Source organism: Anabrus simplex, chromosome X (genome assembly GCF_040414725.1).
Source record: "Anabrus simplex isolate iqAnaSimp1 chromosome X, ASM4041472v1, whole genome shotgun sequence".
Lineage (NCBI taxonomy): Eukaryota > Metazoa > Arthropoda > Insecta > Orthoptera > Tettigoniidae > Anabrus > Anabrus simplex.
This window is the reverse complement of record NC_090279.1, coordinates 14,664,485-14,684,304: the sequence shown is the minus strand read 5'-3', so window position 1 is coordinate 14,684,304 and position 19,820 is coordinate 14,664,485. Positions and strand designations below refer to the sequence as shown.

General features: G+C 42.1%; 1 protein-coding gene across 2 annotated transcripts in view; it reads right to left on the bottom strand.

Annotated features, from left to right (window-relative positions):
* The window catches only part of LOC137503165 (hemolymph lipopolysaccharide-binding protein-like), a 45,485-nt gene that overhangs the window by 11,972 nt on the left and 13,693 nt on the right, over window positions 1–19,820 (bottom strand). The window contains exons 3-5 of one of the 2 annotated variants that reach the window (XM_068230641.1): window positions 12,101–12,236; window positions 8,811–8,921; window positions 4,921–5,145 (exon numbers count right to left, since the gene is read on the bottom strand). In XM_068230641.1, coding sequence (XP_068086742.1) covers window positions 4,921–5,145; window positions 8,811–8,921; window positions 12,101–12,236 — 472 coding nt within the window. The remainder of the gene's footprint in view (window positions 1–4,920; window positions 5,146–8,810; window positions 8,922–12,100; window positions 12,237–19,820) is intronic. The other variant, XM_068230642.1, reaches the window with a different exon arrangement.

Here is a 19,820-nt window from a genome sequence, read left to right as displayed (position 1 = left end):
AAATATTTAAAGAATCTAACAAAAGAATGGATTCTAAGTTTACGGAAATAAATGAAAGATTAACACGTGACTTAGAAACCATTAAGCAAGATATAAAAACACAAGTGGCGGAGGACTTAAAACTTGCTTTCCCGTCTTCTTCGCAGGAAGTCCTTAAAGAAGTAGAAAGCTTAAAGGAAGAATTTCAAGAGTCCCATGCTCAATTATCTCTCGCGCAAACTAAAATCGCTTCTATTCAAGACAAACTTCATGAATCTGTTAAAAATAATTTCATGAAGTTGGGAAACGAAATTACTCTTCTGAAAAGTCAGCAAGAGGAGGCCGATAAACGTGTTAAGACTCAGTTAGATAATGCTCACACGCAGATTACTCGTATCTGTCGCGATGTAGCAGAAGTCAAGACCGACATAGAAAAGGAGGTCAAGGAAATTGAGAATTCTGTACAGGGGAAAATTAAAACCCTAAAACTTGAACTCCAAGGAGGTATAGAAGTTCTCAACAGCAAAGTATCGCAAATCGAACAGGATGTTTCATCATCTAGCCTTCACAACACTAGTGGAGAATCCATGAATGTTTCCACAGTTTTTAAAATAACTGAGGAAAAACCAGCCAAATTTTCGGGGAAGGAGGAGTATACTGCTAAGGAGTTTCTCCTCAACCTCGAAGAATTCTTTCAAGAAAATCACGTTAAGACCGACCGTCGTTTACGAATAGCATCTCGATTGTTAGAAGGCAAGGCGTTAATGTGGTTTACCGCTTTTAAATTCAGTATTAACACTTACGAAGAGTTTAAGGAAGCCTTACTTAGACGATTTTGGAGTGCTGAGGCTCAGCACCTGATAAAACTTCAATTATACTCTAGAAAGTATAACACGTCCGTTAATTCCTCGCGATATTCAGATTATCTCATATCTCAGCTTAAAAAGATGCAGTTTTTCGACCCTCCTTTACCGGAGCAAGAACTTATTCAGGTCATAACGCTGCAATTTCCACCAAATGTTCAGGAAATATTGGTGGCGGCAAACGTCCAGGACTTGGAGCAGCTCGATGACGTCCTGAGGAGACTCGATACTGCGCACACTCAGAGCGCAGCAAAAGCAGGTCGAACCAAAGAAACTACAACCAACTTTACGGAAATGAAGACTCCGGTTCAAGTAAATCCAGAACCGCGAGAAGAAAGAGAAACTCGCCGAGATATTCCGTTTCGGTACAGAAGATCTAGGAATCGTCCCTACGAAGGGAGGGCTAAGTTTCAACCTGGACCTTCATGGAGACAGGCAGCTAACCAACCCAATGATAATAGGAACTCCCAGCGGGAAGAATTAGAGAAACGTTGGAGAGAGACTACGGAATATGTAAGGAATAAGAACAGGGAAGAGGGCTTACCTGGAGCAGCTTCTTTGGAATACCAGGCAGAGATGCAGAGAAGAAATGAGAGAACGGAAATGGATCCAAGAGCTACGGGTACCAAAAAAAAAACTTTGTCGAAGCAATAAAGAGATTGCCTGAAAACCCGGAGGGAGGAGAGGTAGTATGTAGTGCACTCATTAACCATTGGTATTTAGAGGATGCAGATTTACTATATGAGGATTCAACACCACGACAGCCTCAGATACAACGCGGCTTACCGATCATTATCATTAAGTTAGGCAATATGATTGTCCACTCTTTAGTAGACTCAGGATCGCAAGCCTCACTAATTTCGCAGAAATTAATAGATGTGGCGCAGGAGACGACCTCCATCTCCATCTTGCCGGTTGCTCAAGTTAAGGTTAAAGGCATAGTTCCTGACAAAGCTATTAAATGCAAATTCCAAGCGTTTCTTGAGTTAGAAATTGGTGGTGTTAAGTTCCAACATCTATTTTTGATCTTGACGCAAATGAAATTTGACTTAATCCTTGGATGAGACTTTCTTATTCAACATGGGGAAATCATTGATTATCCCGCTAATGTGATTAAATTTTTCCACGTCGAATCTGTAGGGCTACAGTTGGTTACTTATAATGACGTGAAGAATCCGGAATGTGAGACCCCGGTGGACATAGTAGAAGGCAAGATGAGCGAGGCTCTGCCTGTCGAAGAAAGCGTCCACGAAGAGGGGCGACCCGAGGAAGTGAGACCCGTAGAGGACCAGATGGCGTCCATTATCGATGATGAGTTGAACGAGGACCACTACAACTTCACGCTTTACGCCAATGTAGCTGAAAGCCCAGATTACGATGATGAAGCAATAAAGGCGATCCAAGAGCTTTTCAAGAAGTTTCCAGATGTATTTTCCGAGAAACCTGGAGTCATTAAGGGTTTCAAGCACCACTTAGATGTTACTGACACATCACCTTATAAGAAACGGCCTTATCCGATACCCATGAAGTACTTGGAAGAAGCACGGGTCATCATTAAACAGATGGAGAATGATGGAATCATATCAAAATGCGTCACACCTTACATTAATCCTCTGGCTATAGTGAGAAGACTGTTCAAGTTTTTGAAATACTTTACTAGAAGATGAGCGAAAAGAAAATCGCCCAGCAATTTTCTTTTTCCCGAGCAGGGGGGGAGATGAAACGGGAACGCCCTACGAGCATTCACGTTTCATTCTTTTATTAAGAGGAGCTCGCTAATACCCGGCCGTAAGCATTTAAAACTTGCGCCGAGCGCACAGGCATAGTGGGAACTGCGAGCAAGTTCGCGACGTTCTAGAACACCGGCCAAGGACAAACGACGTCACGCAGAAGGTTCCTTCGTGTTCCATAGTATTGCTGCATGAACGAAATATAATATCAATATTTCAATAGCGTCACCTTGCAGGCAGGAATAATGAACGCTGCTAGCCGAAATTTCGTGTCAATCGGTGTGAAGATGGCCAAGATACAAAAAATTCTTGGGGCCCACATGTGTAGCCACGCCCACCGGCCTTCGGCAATATAAGCGAGTCGCCAGCCTGGGGTAAAGCAGAGAGAGTGTGCGGTATGCAGCGGCAGTGTGCTGAAGGCAGAGAGTGGAGTGAGTCGGCAGTAAGCCGTAAGTTCAGTGAGTGTGTGCAAATAAGCACGTCACGACATAATTCGTCTCTCGGTCCGGCTGTATATTTGAGTTCATTTAAAGACTGTGTTCTCGCATAAACTGTGCCAGCTTTGATTTCATTTAACGACTGTGTTCTCGCATAAACTGTGCCAGCTTTGAGTTCATTTAAAGACTGTGTTCTCGCATAAACTGTGCCAGCTTTGATTTCATTTAAAGACTGTGTGAAAACAGCGGTAGTGTTTCTAGCCGGCCTTGATTTCATTTAAAGACTGTGTTCTCGCATAAACTGTGCCAGCCTTGATCTCATTTAAAGACTGTGTGAAAACAGCGACAGTGTTCCTAGCATAGACTGTGTCGACCTTCATTTCATTTAAAGACTGTGTCTATCCGTTGAACTGTGTTACGACATAATGGGACTTGGACTGTCATTTATTTCAACAAGTGTATTGTGCTGATGGAGTACAGTGCAGAGACTGTACCCGGTAAATTTAATTTTCTTTATGAAGTGCTTAATCACCTCGGAAGGTCCTAGATTGTTTTCGTTTGTTTATTATTCCAAATACGATAATTCCTTCCATCTTATCCTCGTGGAACTGTGACTCTAACTTTATCCTTGCTGCTAAAGTGCGTTCAACATCATTGACTGTGGGAACTATTTCGGCGTGCTTCGCCTTAGAGAAGTGTCACACCAGTGCCCCATGACGTCAAATGTGGAAGCTCCACATTTCCCCGTTCCTGCCTCAGGTTCGAGTCATCAACACTAATACAGAGAAAACACCAACGACGGAAGACAACGCCGACGCCGACCGCAAGACGACGCAGCCGCCGCAGGACGACGTCCTCTCCACGCCGTCAGGGACAACCCCACGATTCAGCTGTAAAAGGTGACATAATTCTTTGCATATCTATTGAATAAACTGAAGGATCCACTTAATCATGAATTTTTTTTTCACTACCCTTCTCTCTCACTCTCTTAGCATGGGCCGTACACGCCTTGTCGTTCCTCATGCTCTCCGATAAACTGAAGTACGGGCGTTCCTGTTACAATACATTGCAATAACGAGAATGAAGTCCAGAAAAAACGGGTGGGAACAATGACAGGAAGGTACCCAGAATGAGAGGATAAATTCTAAGTGATGCATAAGCTCCATTGATGAAGCGGTACTCCGGTGTTGGGGTCGCGTGAGGTGAATGGAGGATGATGGGTTACCTGCGAGAATAACGTAGTCAGCCATCGAGGGTAAGAGCAGTAGAGGAGATCAGGACTCAGTTTCTAATTATTTAAAGACAAGAGGTGTGGAACTAAACGAGGCTACAGCAGTCTATAATGATGATGTCCCTACCACGACCCCAGTGTGTCCTACTCTCTAGTTGACGTCCGTGATAAACCTGCACGCCTTGATGCGGCACATAGCCTACTCCTGTCAAAGAGCACCGAGAGGTCTGCTCAAGGATTAACGTCCCCATCCGACAGATGAATGTCCTCATACCCTCACTTTACGACTCTTTAGCTTCATTTAGAAATAAGTAATATTATTCACTTAATGTTCCAGTAACTACATTCGTTTTGTTTGGGAGACGCTAACGTGCCGGAATTTTATCCATCAGGGTTTATTTTATGTCCCAGTAAATCTACGGACATGAGACTGACATACCACCGAACTCAGCGAGGATCGAACCTGCCAAGTTGGGCTCAGAACGCCAGCGACCTACCGCTTGGGCTACTGAGGGCAGGACTTCTTCATTCCTCCCCTGATTATAGGCAATACGGTGTGGTCGTCAGCCAGTGACATCGCTAACTACAGCTAAATGTCGGCTTCTGTTGTTTAATATGACAAATGTCCTCCGTCCGACATTCGGTAATTCATGAGGAGAAGAGAGCTAGAGAGAACTCACCTTTCACAGTCACCCAACGATCTTCACCTTCGGGCTTGTAAACTCCCATCCAGGGGTACCAGATCACACTCTCGAACATTGTAGGGAACACCTCGCTTCTCTCTCGTTCACTTTCTAATACCATGAGATCACCTCCGTCTCTCTTGCACTGCTCCCTGGCGTCACTCCAACTCTTTCCTTCACGGTACGTCTTATAACAGTTGAAACCTTCAAACAGTCGGTAACCTGTGGGCAGATAGAACATCACATTTAAATAGTTCGTTCACACTTTTAGATTTTAGACCATCCTACGAATGAAAATGACGATGCTTCATTATTTGTCGTACTCTTCGATGCATGATATGATCAGGAGACACCGTAGCGTTCAGAAGAGGAGTTGATGAGCTGAAGTGAAGGACGTGAGGTACGATAGCGGAAAAGGAGAGGGTGAAACGCGGTGCCGACATGCAGCCTACTTCGCTCATAAAGCAGCAAGCGATTTGCTCATGGCTCAACTTCGCCCTCACTCTAAATGAGCAATGTGGTGAGGTTTGTAATGAATCCAGGCTTTTGTACGCAATCCACCAGCACCTCTCCCACCCGGCTGGCCAACATTGTGATGGTGAAAATTGTTTCGACCAACGGGACGCCTTAAGCATCTTGCCCAGCAGGCGGACCAGTGCTTCTATCTACGTGATAAACTGATTTGTGCAGCTCATTTCCGGAGCTGGATCGTTCGGAGTATTTTCGAGATGATTTAGCTGACTTGGAAAAATTAATAATCAAGGAAATCACCGTCGTATTTCCTGTACTTGGTCATGGATACTTAAGTATGTGTGGCGCGCCTGAAAGTGCCCAGTTTTCTGCTGAGTAACTTGGACTGGAAATTGGACATATTAGATTCTTTATGTTGCCGGATATTGCTAACGATTTCCGTAACATTTTATTCTACTGGCTACCATGTGACTTGAAACCAATGATTCCTACACCCGCCTGCTCTAATTGTATGATGATATGAATTAGAATGTTTGCTATTATATCACCAGGGGTGACGTTCAGTCCAGCACGCATTGCTTTGGGCTGGATCCAGCTGAACACACAGGGAACAAACATGAAGCCAGACCATGATATGCCAACTGATCTTCATTTTTCTGAGATAAATGCTTCCTAGTAAGAAAACCTTCACTTGTAATGATTCACAGCTAAACATACTTCCTTCTGTAAGCTTTAGCTCGTGTAATATCAACGTCCATGCTCCTTCTTCCACTCAAACATTGCACTATGGCAGCAGTAGCACGATCATTTAAGACCCTTCACTCAAATGAGAGGCAAAGTGGCGGTAAGTCGTGATGATTAAGCGGTGCCGAAAACCACTGGGTGATTTTGTTTTAAAAGAAGAGAATCCAAGGCAATGCATTCCATTGTTAACATTCAGTTGATATTTCTTTAACATTGTATAGAATATAATTATTTCCTATTCTTGTTGACTTATGTTCAGATTCGGTATTTTTATAGTAACATCTGTCCGCGTGGATTGCTCCTTCTCTGGAGAGTTACGTTTCCTAACTGTCCTCGGGAGAAATTTCATCGATCTCCGTAAATTACTTTACTTTTACCAAGAAGTAATGCTAAAAATTGATATTACACATAAAAACAAATTATGAGTCGGATATGTGTCCTTTCCTCGGACAGCCTTCTCCCACTGCTCTAAATGGCTACCTGAAGATGATCGGTTATGTGTACGAAACATGCGGCAGTGTCTTCAAGCGCAGTAAGACATAACTCAAGACGCACTATGTATTAATGACTTCCTCTTGAATTTCGTTGCATCTCCCCTGTTTTTTTGCCACCTCAATTTGCTCACTATTAATAACTCTGGAGCCACCAAAATCTACATTAATCATTCATTAGAGGGGGCTTTTCTCCAACTGAAAAGTTTCTACTATGTACTGTATTTCCAATAGTTGCGAGCAATAGAACCACTAGAATGTGGTCCACATTGGATTTCTTAAAAGTGAACGACATGTTACTAACTTCATCATTTGTACAACTTTGGTTAAATGACACGAGACATTATTTTGCAATATTTTAAAAGTTAAATCTCAGCGGTTGGCAACACTCCATTTATGAGTATTTCTACCTCATTACGCCTTGATAAGTCACAAAATGCAGCTGTTTTGTATTGGCCTGCGAGGCCCATGTTATACATTAGTGTAGAATAAACGAGCACTCACACAAAACAGGAGCACATATGACAGTCAGTAAAACTGAGAACATCAGCACTGATCAACGGCATCCACACTTGGGAAGAACCGCCGTTCTCAGGACGAATTATGAGAATACTGTCAAAGAAATCAAAGGTCAAGTCATATCGTCTTAGAACGTCCTGAACCCGCACATATTGTGCCACTCATCGGAAAGGCATCCGCAGTTGTACCAAGTAAAGTAATAAGAGTTACCGAGCGCAAGAGATAAATGGAGAACTTCTGCTTGACCACTGTCTACCTCAAGGTCTATAAAGAGCTTCCACATGTTCTCCACGTGCCCAAGGAACCGCGAGGGAAGAATGGAATAACTGACAGAGAGATGACCTGTAATTCAAACTTCAGCAAGTTATCTATATAAAAAACTTTACAAGATTCACGTGTCTCTTGATTTAATATTTCAGAAAAATTTCTTGATAATTATTCCTTTCATACGTAATATTGATCATCTTTATGTTTGTGTCCTTCAGATTGGAAGATGGAGGGACATACGTCACTGGTGTGTAACCATTCAGGGTTCTGTGGTAGGGTGCATGTTTTTACATAGAGTAACTCTTCTTAGCGAGATCTAAGCAGTTATCTCCGTTAACGTTATGTTCACTAAAAATGTGATGTAAGGGAAGTTGTAGGAATTAGAAGTTTTGATCGATTCGTTTACATACAAATTCATCTTACAACGGATAATAGCAGAGGTGATACTTAGTTGCAGTCCTGTGAGAGGCTGTGTCCATATCACATCGCGGAGACGTTACAGAAGGAACAAAGCAGTCATTTTACTTTTTTGATAGCACAGCAAAAGGGAGACATCACTAACAACGGGTTTCGTGATTTTTCAGTCAGAGTGTTGTACTGTACCGTAGTTCACATTCTGTCCGGGTTAACTCCGTAGTGTAGCGGTTCAAGTGTGCCCATGCTTTCTTCCCACTGCTTTGAGAAATGTAATGTTGGCAGGACTGCCGATATTTAGTTAAATATGCTCACCTCCATTGGGAGTGCTGCTGGAAAGACCTGCAAGGACACCAGTTCCCATCACTTACCATAACCATTCAGCACCGTTATGTGAACTGAGTCTCGGAGTATTCCATTGCAATCTGCTGTTCGAGTGCTCGTAAATAAATATGTGAAGTACATCATCTAGAAGCTGAGGAGAGAGACAAGCCTACATCCAGAGTTCAGCACATCATGGGGCTGTTTGCTAGGTTGTGGACGTATTGCATTTCACTTGGAAACTAGAAGTAAGGAAGTGTGGATCCCTGGTGGTTCCTATGGGGTAGTTTCTTGTTTGCTTTCCTCCCACACAACATGACACAAACTCAGATAACGTCACCCTAGGAAAGTGCCATAAACGTGTAAAGGTACTAAATGTACACACCCTGATATTTGTGTCGTGCAGAACTAAGGAGCCACGGAATCACCTTGGGGGATTTCGAACCCATGTCCTGTATAATACAATCCTACAGTTGTTTCCACGTGATAGCAACACCGGTTCGCGTGTGGGGCTACGATACGTCGCTCAGCTATGGAACACTCACCGGATCTCGCCTTCACTCTCATTTCTCTTCCTACAACATGTTTATCATATTCTCTTTACTACAAGGACAGCGTAGGTCCCTCTTACACCATTCACGGATAATCTGCTTAACTCACCTGAATGAGGGCATGACTTTGCTTTAGTAGTAGTTGTTGTAGTTTTAGTGGGTGTAGTAGTAGTAGGTTTGGATGTAGTATCTATAGCTGGTGTAGTATTCGTAGAAGTACCTGGAACAAAAAACGCACGAAATAATTAATTTCTGGTAAACAAAAATCCCGAAAATCTATCATAGTCTCTGTAAGTAAAATCCGGACATAATTATTTCACGGTCACAGCAATGTCTGCTTCAAAATACAGTTATGTATAAAAACAGCTCTGTACCAAGTTTTGGTAAAAGTATGTGCTTCTCCCGTCTTTTAGATGTTTGTTGTTATCGTGTGGAACATTACTCTTTATGATAATGCTGCTCCAGATCGGTGTATTTGGTTTGTTTTATCATTCTTGAAGGTGAAAGAAGGTTACATTTTAACTTAGATCCTTCTACACAGAATGACAAGCTTAAAACCTATAAGGTTTATTTTGATTACTAATGAAGGTAATTTCAGTTGATATCACTACATATTGCTGTATTTTCAAAGCTTGGCTATAAAGCAACGGGAATATTACATCTTAGGTCTCCTTCACTCAGGGCATTCATTCCAGCTGTCAGTTTTACCGACAGTAACCTTGGTTTTACAGCAAGCTCTAAATCGTCTCAGTTATAACTGATGCCACGTAAATAAGTTATGAGTATAAAATCAAAAATTTAATATTCGGTCTGACCTGAAAGAAAATGTGAACATAAATTTCCGAGTTCTGAGCTGAGGAAATGTCTGTAACTATAGGACATGGTTCGCTGGTGGTGGCGTGTATTGGAAGTCTTCACTGGAAACTCCCGTAGGAGAGTTACGTGTGAACCATTCTGTTTGGAACACAGCTAACAACATGTGGCCTGCTCTTGCTGTCCTGCAGCAGTGAGACGATCACCGTATGATCTGACACTTGGTGAGGGAACCCTGACAAATAGGTACCATCCCAGCATTCACCGAGCAGTGAGATGTAAGGATCTCCCACAACTTACGGATACTCAAAATGCTAAAAACAGGAAACATTCTTAGATTTTCAACCTTCAAAGGAATTTAAAATGTTTGATACAGCCCGAGTACCATATTAAAACCTTCCTCGTTGTTTGAAAGTCAGGGACAGCTTAAAGTGAAAGGAAATCATAAATCTTACTCAACAGGTTTAATTCCAGTAGAGTGGTCTTACAGGAGATGAGAAGAAGGTCTCTGCTCATTTCAAACTTCTGGTAGAGAAGTTCAGGGACGAAGGGATAACAATATGCCAGTTTGTTCCTTCCAGCTCTCCTTCAGAGCAACACTCCTCGCTCATTTTTAACCACAAAGGAAAAAAAACGAACGAAACTGTCGCCAAAAGAAAGGCAAGAGCCACAACAGACAGGAAACTGAAGGACACGCTACACCAAGAGACCAATGGAGGTCCACCTCTGTCTGTGAATTGCAATTAATGTACATACTAACATTTTTGCTACAATCACATTATACTCTCTGTCGTTATCCACATCTCATTAAATATTTCCTCGTCTGCATCAAGCCAACCATGTCAGTAGGCCTACACCCTGAATATATCGCTTTCTGAACACGTTTTTCAAGTTTAACTTTTTAATAGATAACACATTCTTCTTTCATCCGTATAAATACTCCCTCTCGTATCCGTTGCATCCGATCTGAACAATAAACACTCCAATTCCGAAAGAAATTTCCGCATCACTTACACACACACATGAACTACAAATCTCACTCCCAGTCTCACACATACCTACTCCTTAGTTTCATCATAAGTACCCCTTCACTCAATATCCCTCCTAGAAAGTATCCAAATAATCATAATCCTATCTCCCTTCAGCTTCATAACAAGATCCCACTCTATGTCGGTAGTTATTCCTGCTTGTCGTACGTTGTTCGTACCAGCATTGAAACTACCACACAATCCTTACACTACTCTTTCGTCAACTTCTGACTTAACCTAACTCTCCTACCTCGGTTCCCTTTCCTCCACGCACTTCTCCTGAGCCTAACTATAGAGTCCTCAATGACCAGAGCATCGACCCCATCCACCTCATTAGATCCCCTCCCTTACTACTCTCCCTAATCTTCTTTGATGTTCGCAGATCCTACTTCATCCTCCATTTTCTCCTTCTCTTGATCCTCTTTCACGCCCTCTACTCTACGTTTCCCTTTTCCCTGATCTCCCTACTACCTGTAACATTTTCAAATCCCCCTCTTTCCCTCTGTGTTTTACCAGCGGTGCCTCACGGATACTCTAGTGAAAATTCCCCTTGTCTTGATCCCTTTTCCCTCAGTTTCCTTCCCCTGAAAAAGTTAGCGTACCTGTCTTTCGGAACTTCCCCTCTCATCGCACCCTGTACATTGTTCCTGTTCTCCGTCGAAACCCTAAGCTTATCCCATATCGCTGTCCAGTCACCTGCTCTTCGTTTTTGCTATGATCGTCCAATCTCGTCTTAAGCTCCATAGTGTAACGGTTAGCGCAATTACTTGCAATTCAAGTGTGCCCACACTTTTATACCCACTGCTTTGAGAAACTTAATGTTTGCAGGACGACAGGTATATAGTTAAATATGCTCACCTCCATTGAGAGTGCGGCTGGTAAAAACTGCACGCCCTCAAGGCAAGGACACGAGTTTCCATTACTTACCTTAAGCATTCTTCTGTAACCCCACATTTTAAAGGCCTCTACTCACTTTCTCTGCTTAGCATGTTGCTATACCATGCAGTCTCTCGTTTCAGACAAATACTTCCATAAACGACTGCCTGAATGGTATATTCATGGTGAGTAGATGGTTTCGTCCTGCTAGCTTCTCCTGTCATTGGTTGTTCTACTTCCTAGTTCCCCAAATTCCTCCACCTCCTTAATCACTACAATCCCTAGTCCAATATCACCCGCTTCACCTTACTTTATCTACTACATTCCACTGCTCTTATTTAGTATTTCTTTGATTTCCTCCAGAACAATGACTACTATTGCCTGCGCTATATACACATTAAGATGTAGGAGAGGCAGACTACACGCCTACCCGCTCGCTGGCGGATTGTTGCTTCCATTATTCTGACCACTACAGTTTCTATTATTCTTCGCTCCCTGTAATTAGTTCCAATCCTCTCCGGAATATCAGAACGCGTTGTCCAGTCTCCTATATCGAACAGGTAGGAGACTGACACAAGCGCGCCCCCTAGCTGATAACCGCCCACAAACACTGGGGTCCTACTTCTTTGAGTTAAGGGATACCGAGTGTGTATGAGAGTTTCATTACAACACTTGGTCTTACCGTGTACTGGTCGATGTACAGTAGTCACCGAAACAAGCTGCTCAATTTCACTGCTATCACATGATCTTCTTTCTTGGTGGACATTCACGGCTAATTCCCATTGGTTCTCCGTCGATGTGAATCGCCGCGTATCAACCTGTAACGAAGATTGCAAACCTTAGACATAGAAAATTATAGCCTACAGTTAGTTGACAATCCACTGTAATTCCAAGGTCGATATGGAGCACGCATTTGGAACAATCCTGCCTCATCACACTCGTGATTATTTTTTATTTTTTTGCACGCCACAAGAAATGCCATTATGCTCATCTACGACATCACACAACGATGATTGGTGTTTTATTCGACGTTTCGCCGTAGCATAGAGTGGTAATTGGAGACATGTTGTTTGTTCCTTATTCTTAGACATTACTCTGAAAATCGCAGAGTCATTTCATTCAGTATATTGTTCGTGTGTTTATAAAGCACGAGTTTTCGGTTTTTCTGGGCATCATCCTCCTGCTGTAAAATTTGACAACATGTCCAACTTTATCAAACGACGCTTCTGAAGTCGCATGTCCAGCTTCAATGACCAATGTTGCGAGGTAACTCGTAACTATGTCGAGAATTAACTTTTAAACATTAAATAACATTTGGTGTTCGGTTGCTCTGCGTAGCTGTGAAATATTTAAGCTCACCAAGAAGACTGAAGACGTACTCTAAGTCCTCGATAATATCTCCTTAACACAGGAAATACCAATTTTAGAAGTTAGGAGTGGAGGAAATCAACAGCAAATTACAGATACAGGGAGTACTTGTTATCATTCCAGGCAGTTTAGCAGTAGATATAGCCTGGCTGGACTACTTCTTACAGTTCTAGGCAGTGTAGCACTATATATCACCTGGCTTATGGCTCGAAGCAGCGTAGATGTAGATATGACCTGGCTGGACTACTTCTTACGGCTCTGTGTAGCAGTAGATATGATCAGGCTGGACTACTTCTTACGGTTCCAGCCAGTGTAGAAGTAGATATGACCTGGCTGGAATACTTAACATGGCTCCAGGCTTTTTAGCTGTAGATATGACCTGGCTGGAATACTTAACATGGCTCCAGGCTTTTTAGCTGTAGATATGACCTGGCTGGAATACTTAACATGGCTCCAGGCTTTTTAGCTGTAGATATGATCTGGCTGGTCTACTTCTTAAGTCTCCAGGCTTTGTAGCAGTAGATAGGACCTGGCTGGAATACTTCTTAAGGCTCCAGGCAGTTTAGCAGTAGATAACGTCTGGATGGACTACTTGATACCGGTACGGCTCCATGCTGTGTAGTAATAGATACGACTTGGCTGGACTCATTCTTATGGATCCAGGTTTTGTAGCAGTAGATATGACCTGGCTGGACTACTTTTTAAGGCTCCAGGCTGTGTAGTAATAGATAAGACTTGGCTGGACTACTTCTTATGGATCCAGGCAGTTTTATTGAAAATAAATATTTATATAAAGAATGAAGAGCAGATATGTAAGATATGTTCAGACCAAATCATGCGTTCGTCCATGATAACGCTGAGGTTCTTCACTTGTGGTACAAAAGGAATTGCAACATTCTGAAGGATTACTCTCGGCAATGGAAGTTTATTAATACTTGCCATTTGATGTTGATAGCCTAGAAGGATTACTTGTGACTTTGTAGGATTCACTTGAAGGCCGTTGGCAGCAGACCATTCACTAACAGTCTGTAAGTCAATGTTTAGTGGGTCTATATTTTCCGGAAGGTCTTGCGCTGTACAGTCTGTGTACAGTTGAAGGTCGTCAGCGTACATGCAGTATTTGCAATGTCTTAAATTCGATGATACGCCATTCACAAAGAGTGCGATAAGAGAAGGTCCGAGTACAGAGCTTTGAGGGACTCCTCTATTCACGTGACGCCACGAGGGAACGATTACATTATTAGCTTTCACACATTGTTGACGTTCGTGAAGGTAGGAATGCATATATGTATGTATGTATGTATGTATGTATGTATGTATGTATGTATGTATGTATGTATGTATGTATGTATGTATGTACACGCATCACGAGAAGTCCGTGGATGAGTCACTACAATCTAGGCTATAAATAATTTTATTCACGCTGAGTGAAAGTAATGATAGTTTAGGGGTTGGCCCAAAACTTAATTCTGAAATATTTATATTATTTTTGGTCCTATCGATAAATGCTACATAACTAAAGTTTCATAGAATTAAATTTCCGATCATTTCTGTCATACATTTTTACCGTACCAGCTGTGATAACAGAAATATTCATGAATTTGTATTTTTGTTACTGAATCCATATCAACGTCGAGCCACGAGAAATTGGGATAGCAGAATTTAATGAAAATCGGTATTTAGAGTTGGGAATAAAAAAACTAGAGGCTAAGCTGGATGAAAATATATTCTACGGGGAGGTGCCTAAAATTTAATTTTTAAATACCTGTGTTATTGGTGCTGTCGAAAAGTACTACGTAACAAATATTATAGAGAGTACAATTTCCGATCTTTTATGTTTCATTCAGTTTTACCGTACCGACCGTGATAACAGTGGTATTTCAGAGTCGGAAGAAAACTAAATGTGAAAGCCTTAAATGTCGAAAGCGCATAACATTGATCAGCAATATCATTTCATTGACCATTGTTTTTTGTGATATTCTTTGTCCCTTATGCTGCCACTCATATCCGATAGATGGGATTACTACTGTGAACCGAGTATAACAGACTGACTGAATATCGGCTGGAAATAGCTGGATAGTTTGAAATCTTTCTCCTTTAGCATGCTATTCCTTTGGTTCATCCATTTTCTGATACTGCTGATACGTAACACACTGGTTCAACATAGTATTCCACCTGTTCGATTTCTACTATGACGCGCTGTTTTGATTGAGCAGTTGCACACTTAGGCCTAAGGCAGAGGCTTATTTATTAGTAGTAGTAGTAGTAGCAGTAGTAGTAGTATGACCTGGACTAGAATGATAACTAGGCCTATTCCAAATTATAACACCACAATTCACTAAATAACTCAAACTTCAACGCTGAAAAGAGCCGTTTCTTAAGAAAAGCTTCTCCCTCTTCACTTTTATTAGATTCTACATTCATTTTATTCCAACTTAGCAGTGAAAAGGGTTCGTCCTCTGGCTTGGAGGAGAAATTTTCCTCCAAGTCAGTTAGATTTTTCTGCGGCCAGTGTAGTCTAACTCCTTTTATAATACTGGCTTTTCTTCTGCCTGCTTGATGATTATTTTTGTGCTTTGGTTCAGATACAGTTGATTAAACACCCTTATATCCTTTCAGTCCAGTCCTATTTTGCTCATAGTTCTAGACAGTAGTTCCCAGTTCACATTGTCAAAGGCATTTTCTAAGTCAATGAAGGTAAGACAAGTTGTTCTATTAATTTCAATCCTTCTCTCCACTAACATGCGTAAGGCCAGAATTGATTCTCTTGCTCCTCTGCCTTCTCTAAATCCAAATTGGTCTTCTCCAACATACTTACCTCCTGTTTATTCTTCTCTTGACCATATGAATGTGTATCTTGGAGCCATGTGTTAATATTGAAGGTGTCCTATAACCGGTGCGGTCACCTGCCCTTCCTATCTTCTGTATAGTAATGGCTCTGCATTGTGTGAAATCTTCTGCCACGATTCATCTTTCGTAGCATTCAGTTATTACTCTGAATAATTGGTCTTTATGTTGATACCTAAATGTTTCCGTAATTCTCCAGGGATATCATCAACACCGATTGTTTTCCTACATTCAAGCCCCGAATGGCATGTTAAAATTCATGTCTCATGATTGGAGGTCATTGCATTTCTCTTCCACACTCATTGATGTCTTCAATTTGATTATTTTCATTCTTGAAGTCCTAATCACCGTACAGTTCTTCCATGTATTGTTTTCAGCGAGCACATATCTTATCGTTGTCTACCAGTAATATTCCTTCTTTATTTTTTACTACTGGAGATTTAGTTCCAATTTTGTAGTGAAGGGTACTGATTTTCTTATAAATTTGATTCTGTTTTCCCTTTTCCATACTTTCTTCTATCTCTTCAGCAAAGCTTTTGGTCCATTTCTCTTTTCCTCTTCCGTATTTTGTTCTAATCTGACTTTAAGCCCTTAACTGAAATCGTCTTTTGTCAGGCGACTTCCACGTGTACCTCTTCTAAGAGGAACTTCAAATAATGTGTTTGTAATAACCATATCATTTTTACTGCAGGAATCTACCGAAGTTTCACCTCTTGCATTTCCTTCCCCCAGACCAAAATTTCCTACTGTCTTGTTGCCTGTACGGAATCCCACTCTCTCTTTCTTAGCATTAATCCCGACTTGCAGGGTCTGCTGCTTTGCTACATCTCCTCCATTTCTGTCTGTCGTTGACATCTTCTGGTGTTAAGCCAACACTGTGCATGTCTGCCCTGATGTTGTCAGTCCATCTCTTTGCCGGTCTTCCTCGTGGTCTTGTTCCCTCTGGGTTGATGTGGAGCGCTGTTTTGGCAACGGAGTCGTCCTGTTTTCTCATGACGTGGCCCTACCAGCGGAGACGGGCTTCCCTCACTTTGTCTATGATGGGCGCGACACCAAACCTTTGCCGGACGTCCGTGTTCCTTATGTGGTCACATCGGGTCAGCCCCATGGACCATCGAAGCATCTTCATCTCCATGGTTGTCAACATTTGCTCCTGTTGTTTCGTCATGGGGCGACATTCAGTCCCATAGATCGCTGCTGGCCGTGCCACACTCTTATAAACTTTTGCCTTTAGATATTGAGGCATCTTTTTATCACAGAGGACTCCAGTGACCTGTCTCCACTTGAGCCAAGCTGCATTTACCCTCATCCGAGTATCAGGAGTGGTGTCACAGTTTGAGGTGACGACGGATCCTAAGTACTTAAATTGCATGGTCTTCTGCAGGTCTTCTTCACTGATACTTATGGTACCTCTGGTTTGGGGGCCACATTCCAGGTATTCTGTCTTCTGGATATTGAGGTGCAGTCCATTTTCAGCCAGTCTGTCCTTCCACGTTTGAACCTGATGCTGGAGTTCAGGACGGGTTTCTTGTGCAAGTACCACATCATCGGCATAAAGAAGGGTCCAGGGATGTGAAGTCTGTATGTCAGCTGTTGCCGTATCCATGCAGAGGATGAATAGCAATGGTGAAAGGGAAGAACCTTGATGAACACCCACAGTGATATCGAAAGGCGGAGAGATTCCAGCAGGACTCCGGACAACACTAGTGGAATTGCGATACAGAAGTTGCACCCAGCTTACATACTCTTCAGGGACGCCATGACAGCGAAGAGCTCGCCAAATAAGTTCGTGTGGGATACGGTCAAAAGCCTTTTCTAGGTCTAGAAATTCCATGTGTACACTCTTCTGTCCCTCTCTGTGCTTTTCCATCAAGAGGCGTGTGGCATGGATTGCATCGGTGGTACTGCATCCCTTAACAAATCTGTACAGAATCCCACTATTGCATTAAAATTGCCCATTATAGCGACATTATCTTTTTCTTTAGTTTGTTTTAATATTACTTCTGTAACCTCATACATAGTCTCCACTTCTTCCAAATTATGAGCCGATGTTGGAAAATATATCTGAATTATCACCAAGTCCTCAGGTGCACTATTAATTTTCGCCGTCTTTAATCGCTCGCTGCCATGGTAGGTACTAAAAATATTATTTGACCATTTTCTTCTTATTATAAGTGCCACTCCATGCTTTCCTCTTTCCTCTGCGCAACTTAAATTACTGTAATCTCATCACTGTAGAAGTCTCCATTTCCTTTCCATCTTGCTTCACGTATATCTAATACATCTACCTCATACTTCCTCATCTGGTCTTTCAATTCATCCAGTTTTCAAGCTTTCAATAGCGTTCGTACATTCCATGTTCCCATCTCCATGGCGGTTTTAGTGCGATTTCGCTTGCTAATGACCTGAGAAGCGCTCTTACCTCTCCTGCCAGATCTAGGGTTCCGAAATCCATGATCAGTAGTCAACGTTTCCTCATTAATGTCAGCTCCCATTGTTTGCATTCTACATGGGATATCCTTAGGATCCTTAATGGAGTGGTTTCCCGTTGCCTTCTCCATTCCATGCCGTTGACCAATATGTATAGGTCATTCGCCTTTAGGGGCAATTTCTCACTCCAAGGACAAGAGAGTGCCGTAACCTCAATTCGTTCATCCACCCGCGGAGGAGGCTGTTGACATTCAGGCGGGTCACATATCGACGGCCACTCGGTCCCCTTTTAGTCGCCTTTTACGACAGACTGAGGTTACCGTGGGTGAATTCTAACCCGCAGCCCACACCTTGAGTCAGTAGTGCAAGTAAGATCCTGAACTTCCACATCAGAGATGCCAGCACATAATCCGTGAATCCTCGAATGACGTATCTCACAGAAAAAGTAATACATTGGATCTAGCGTCACCTGGTTTCCTACATAGACGACAGACAATTGTTCGTTATCTTCTGTCTGACACACACAATAACAAAGAACAAGTAACTTAAACGTTGAAAATAAAACTGGAAATATACGATGCTTGAATACTAACAAAACATGGCTACCGTTCCTTAGTTGGTGTAAAGGACACATAGGTGGTGTTAACTAACACAGTATACCTTTCAAGGCGAAATTTTACAATCAACGACAAACAAGAAACTATAACAACGTGGCTGTCGTCTTCTTCACAGCTAAACTTAAGAATTTATGGGAAACATTGTCATAAAACCTGAGCCACAGAGGACAACACAATCACATATATAAAACACACTAACAAACTTCGCAAACAGTCGGCGAACCCAAAAGAAGCACAATCAATACGGAGATTGCTTAACTGAAATCAATGGCCAAATCCACAGCCTCCTTAGAGTAGAGTCTGTGAGTATTAATTCTGCTAACTACTAAGTCCTAGCGCATCCGGTGACCATGTCGCGAACAAGCAGACTGCTTGTCTTGGGGCAAGCCGATTAGGAAGAAGGCAGATATAATTTAAATCGCTTGCCCAAGTCCCAGCGAATACACTACACATGTATGTAATTACTTCTGCTATGGGATACCTCACTGCTATTTATTGTCTCTTCCTAAAGCCGTTAGTGGTTAGCACATGTAAATGAGGTTTTGGTTTGATCACTGCCTTCGCAATAAACAGGTCGTACTGTAGAAAGCGCGCCAAACCCATCAGCTGATCAATTTAATGAGCTAAGTGAATGCTAGAAGTTGCGATTGAAATTCATTCCATGGATAATTGTGACTGTTGAAAGGCATAACTTAACATTAATTTAAGTATATTGAATGTTCCTTCTTCAAACTTATCACATCAGAATTGACGTAGATAATGAGACAGTAGGGGAGCAAAGACAGTTCACCTCCCAGAAATGTGTCAGCACCCGAGGTCTAGTAGTGTACCAATGCAGGTTCCAATGCAAGGTCAGCATCTTTATAGGCTCTTAGAAGTTGCAAATATTTTACGAGTTGGTTGGGGTCCTTACATGGGCTAACGTAGGATTGTTGTTAACTTTGAGCCTATACGCACACATTTGATGGGTAGGGACTTGTTTTAATGTAATACGTGCTTCAGCAGCAGCGTTTCCAGGTACAAACTTAACATCTTTCGATAACAATGAAGCGTTGAAATTTTCTTCTACTTTATTTTGCATATCTTTCTGGGTAGCCTTCTGTCATTTCTTTATGGATACAGTACTTTTGCATCCATCTC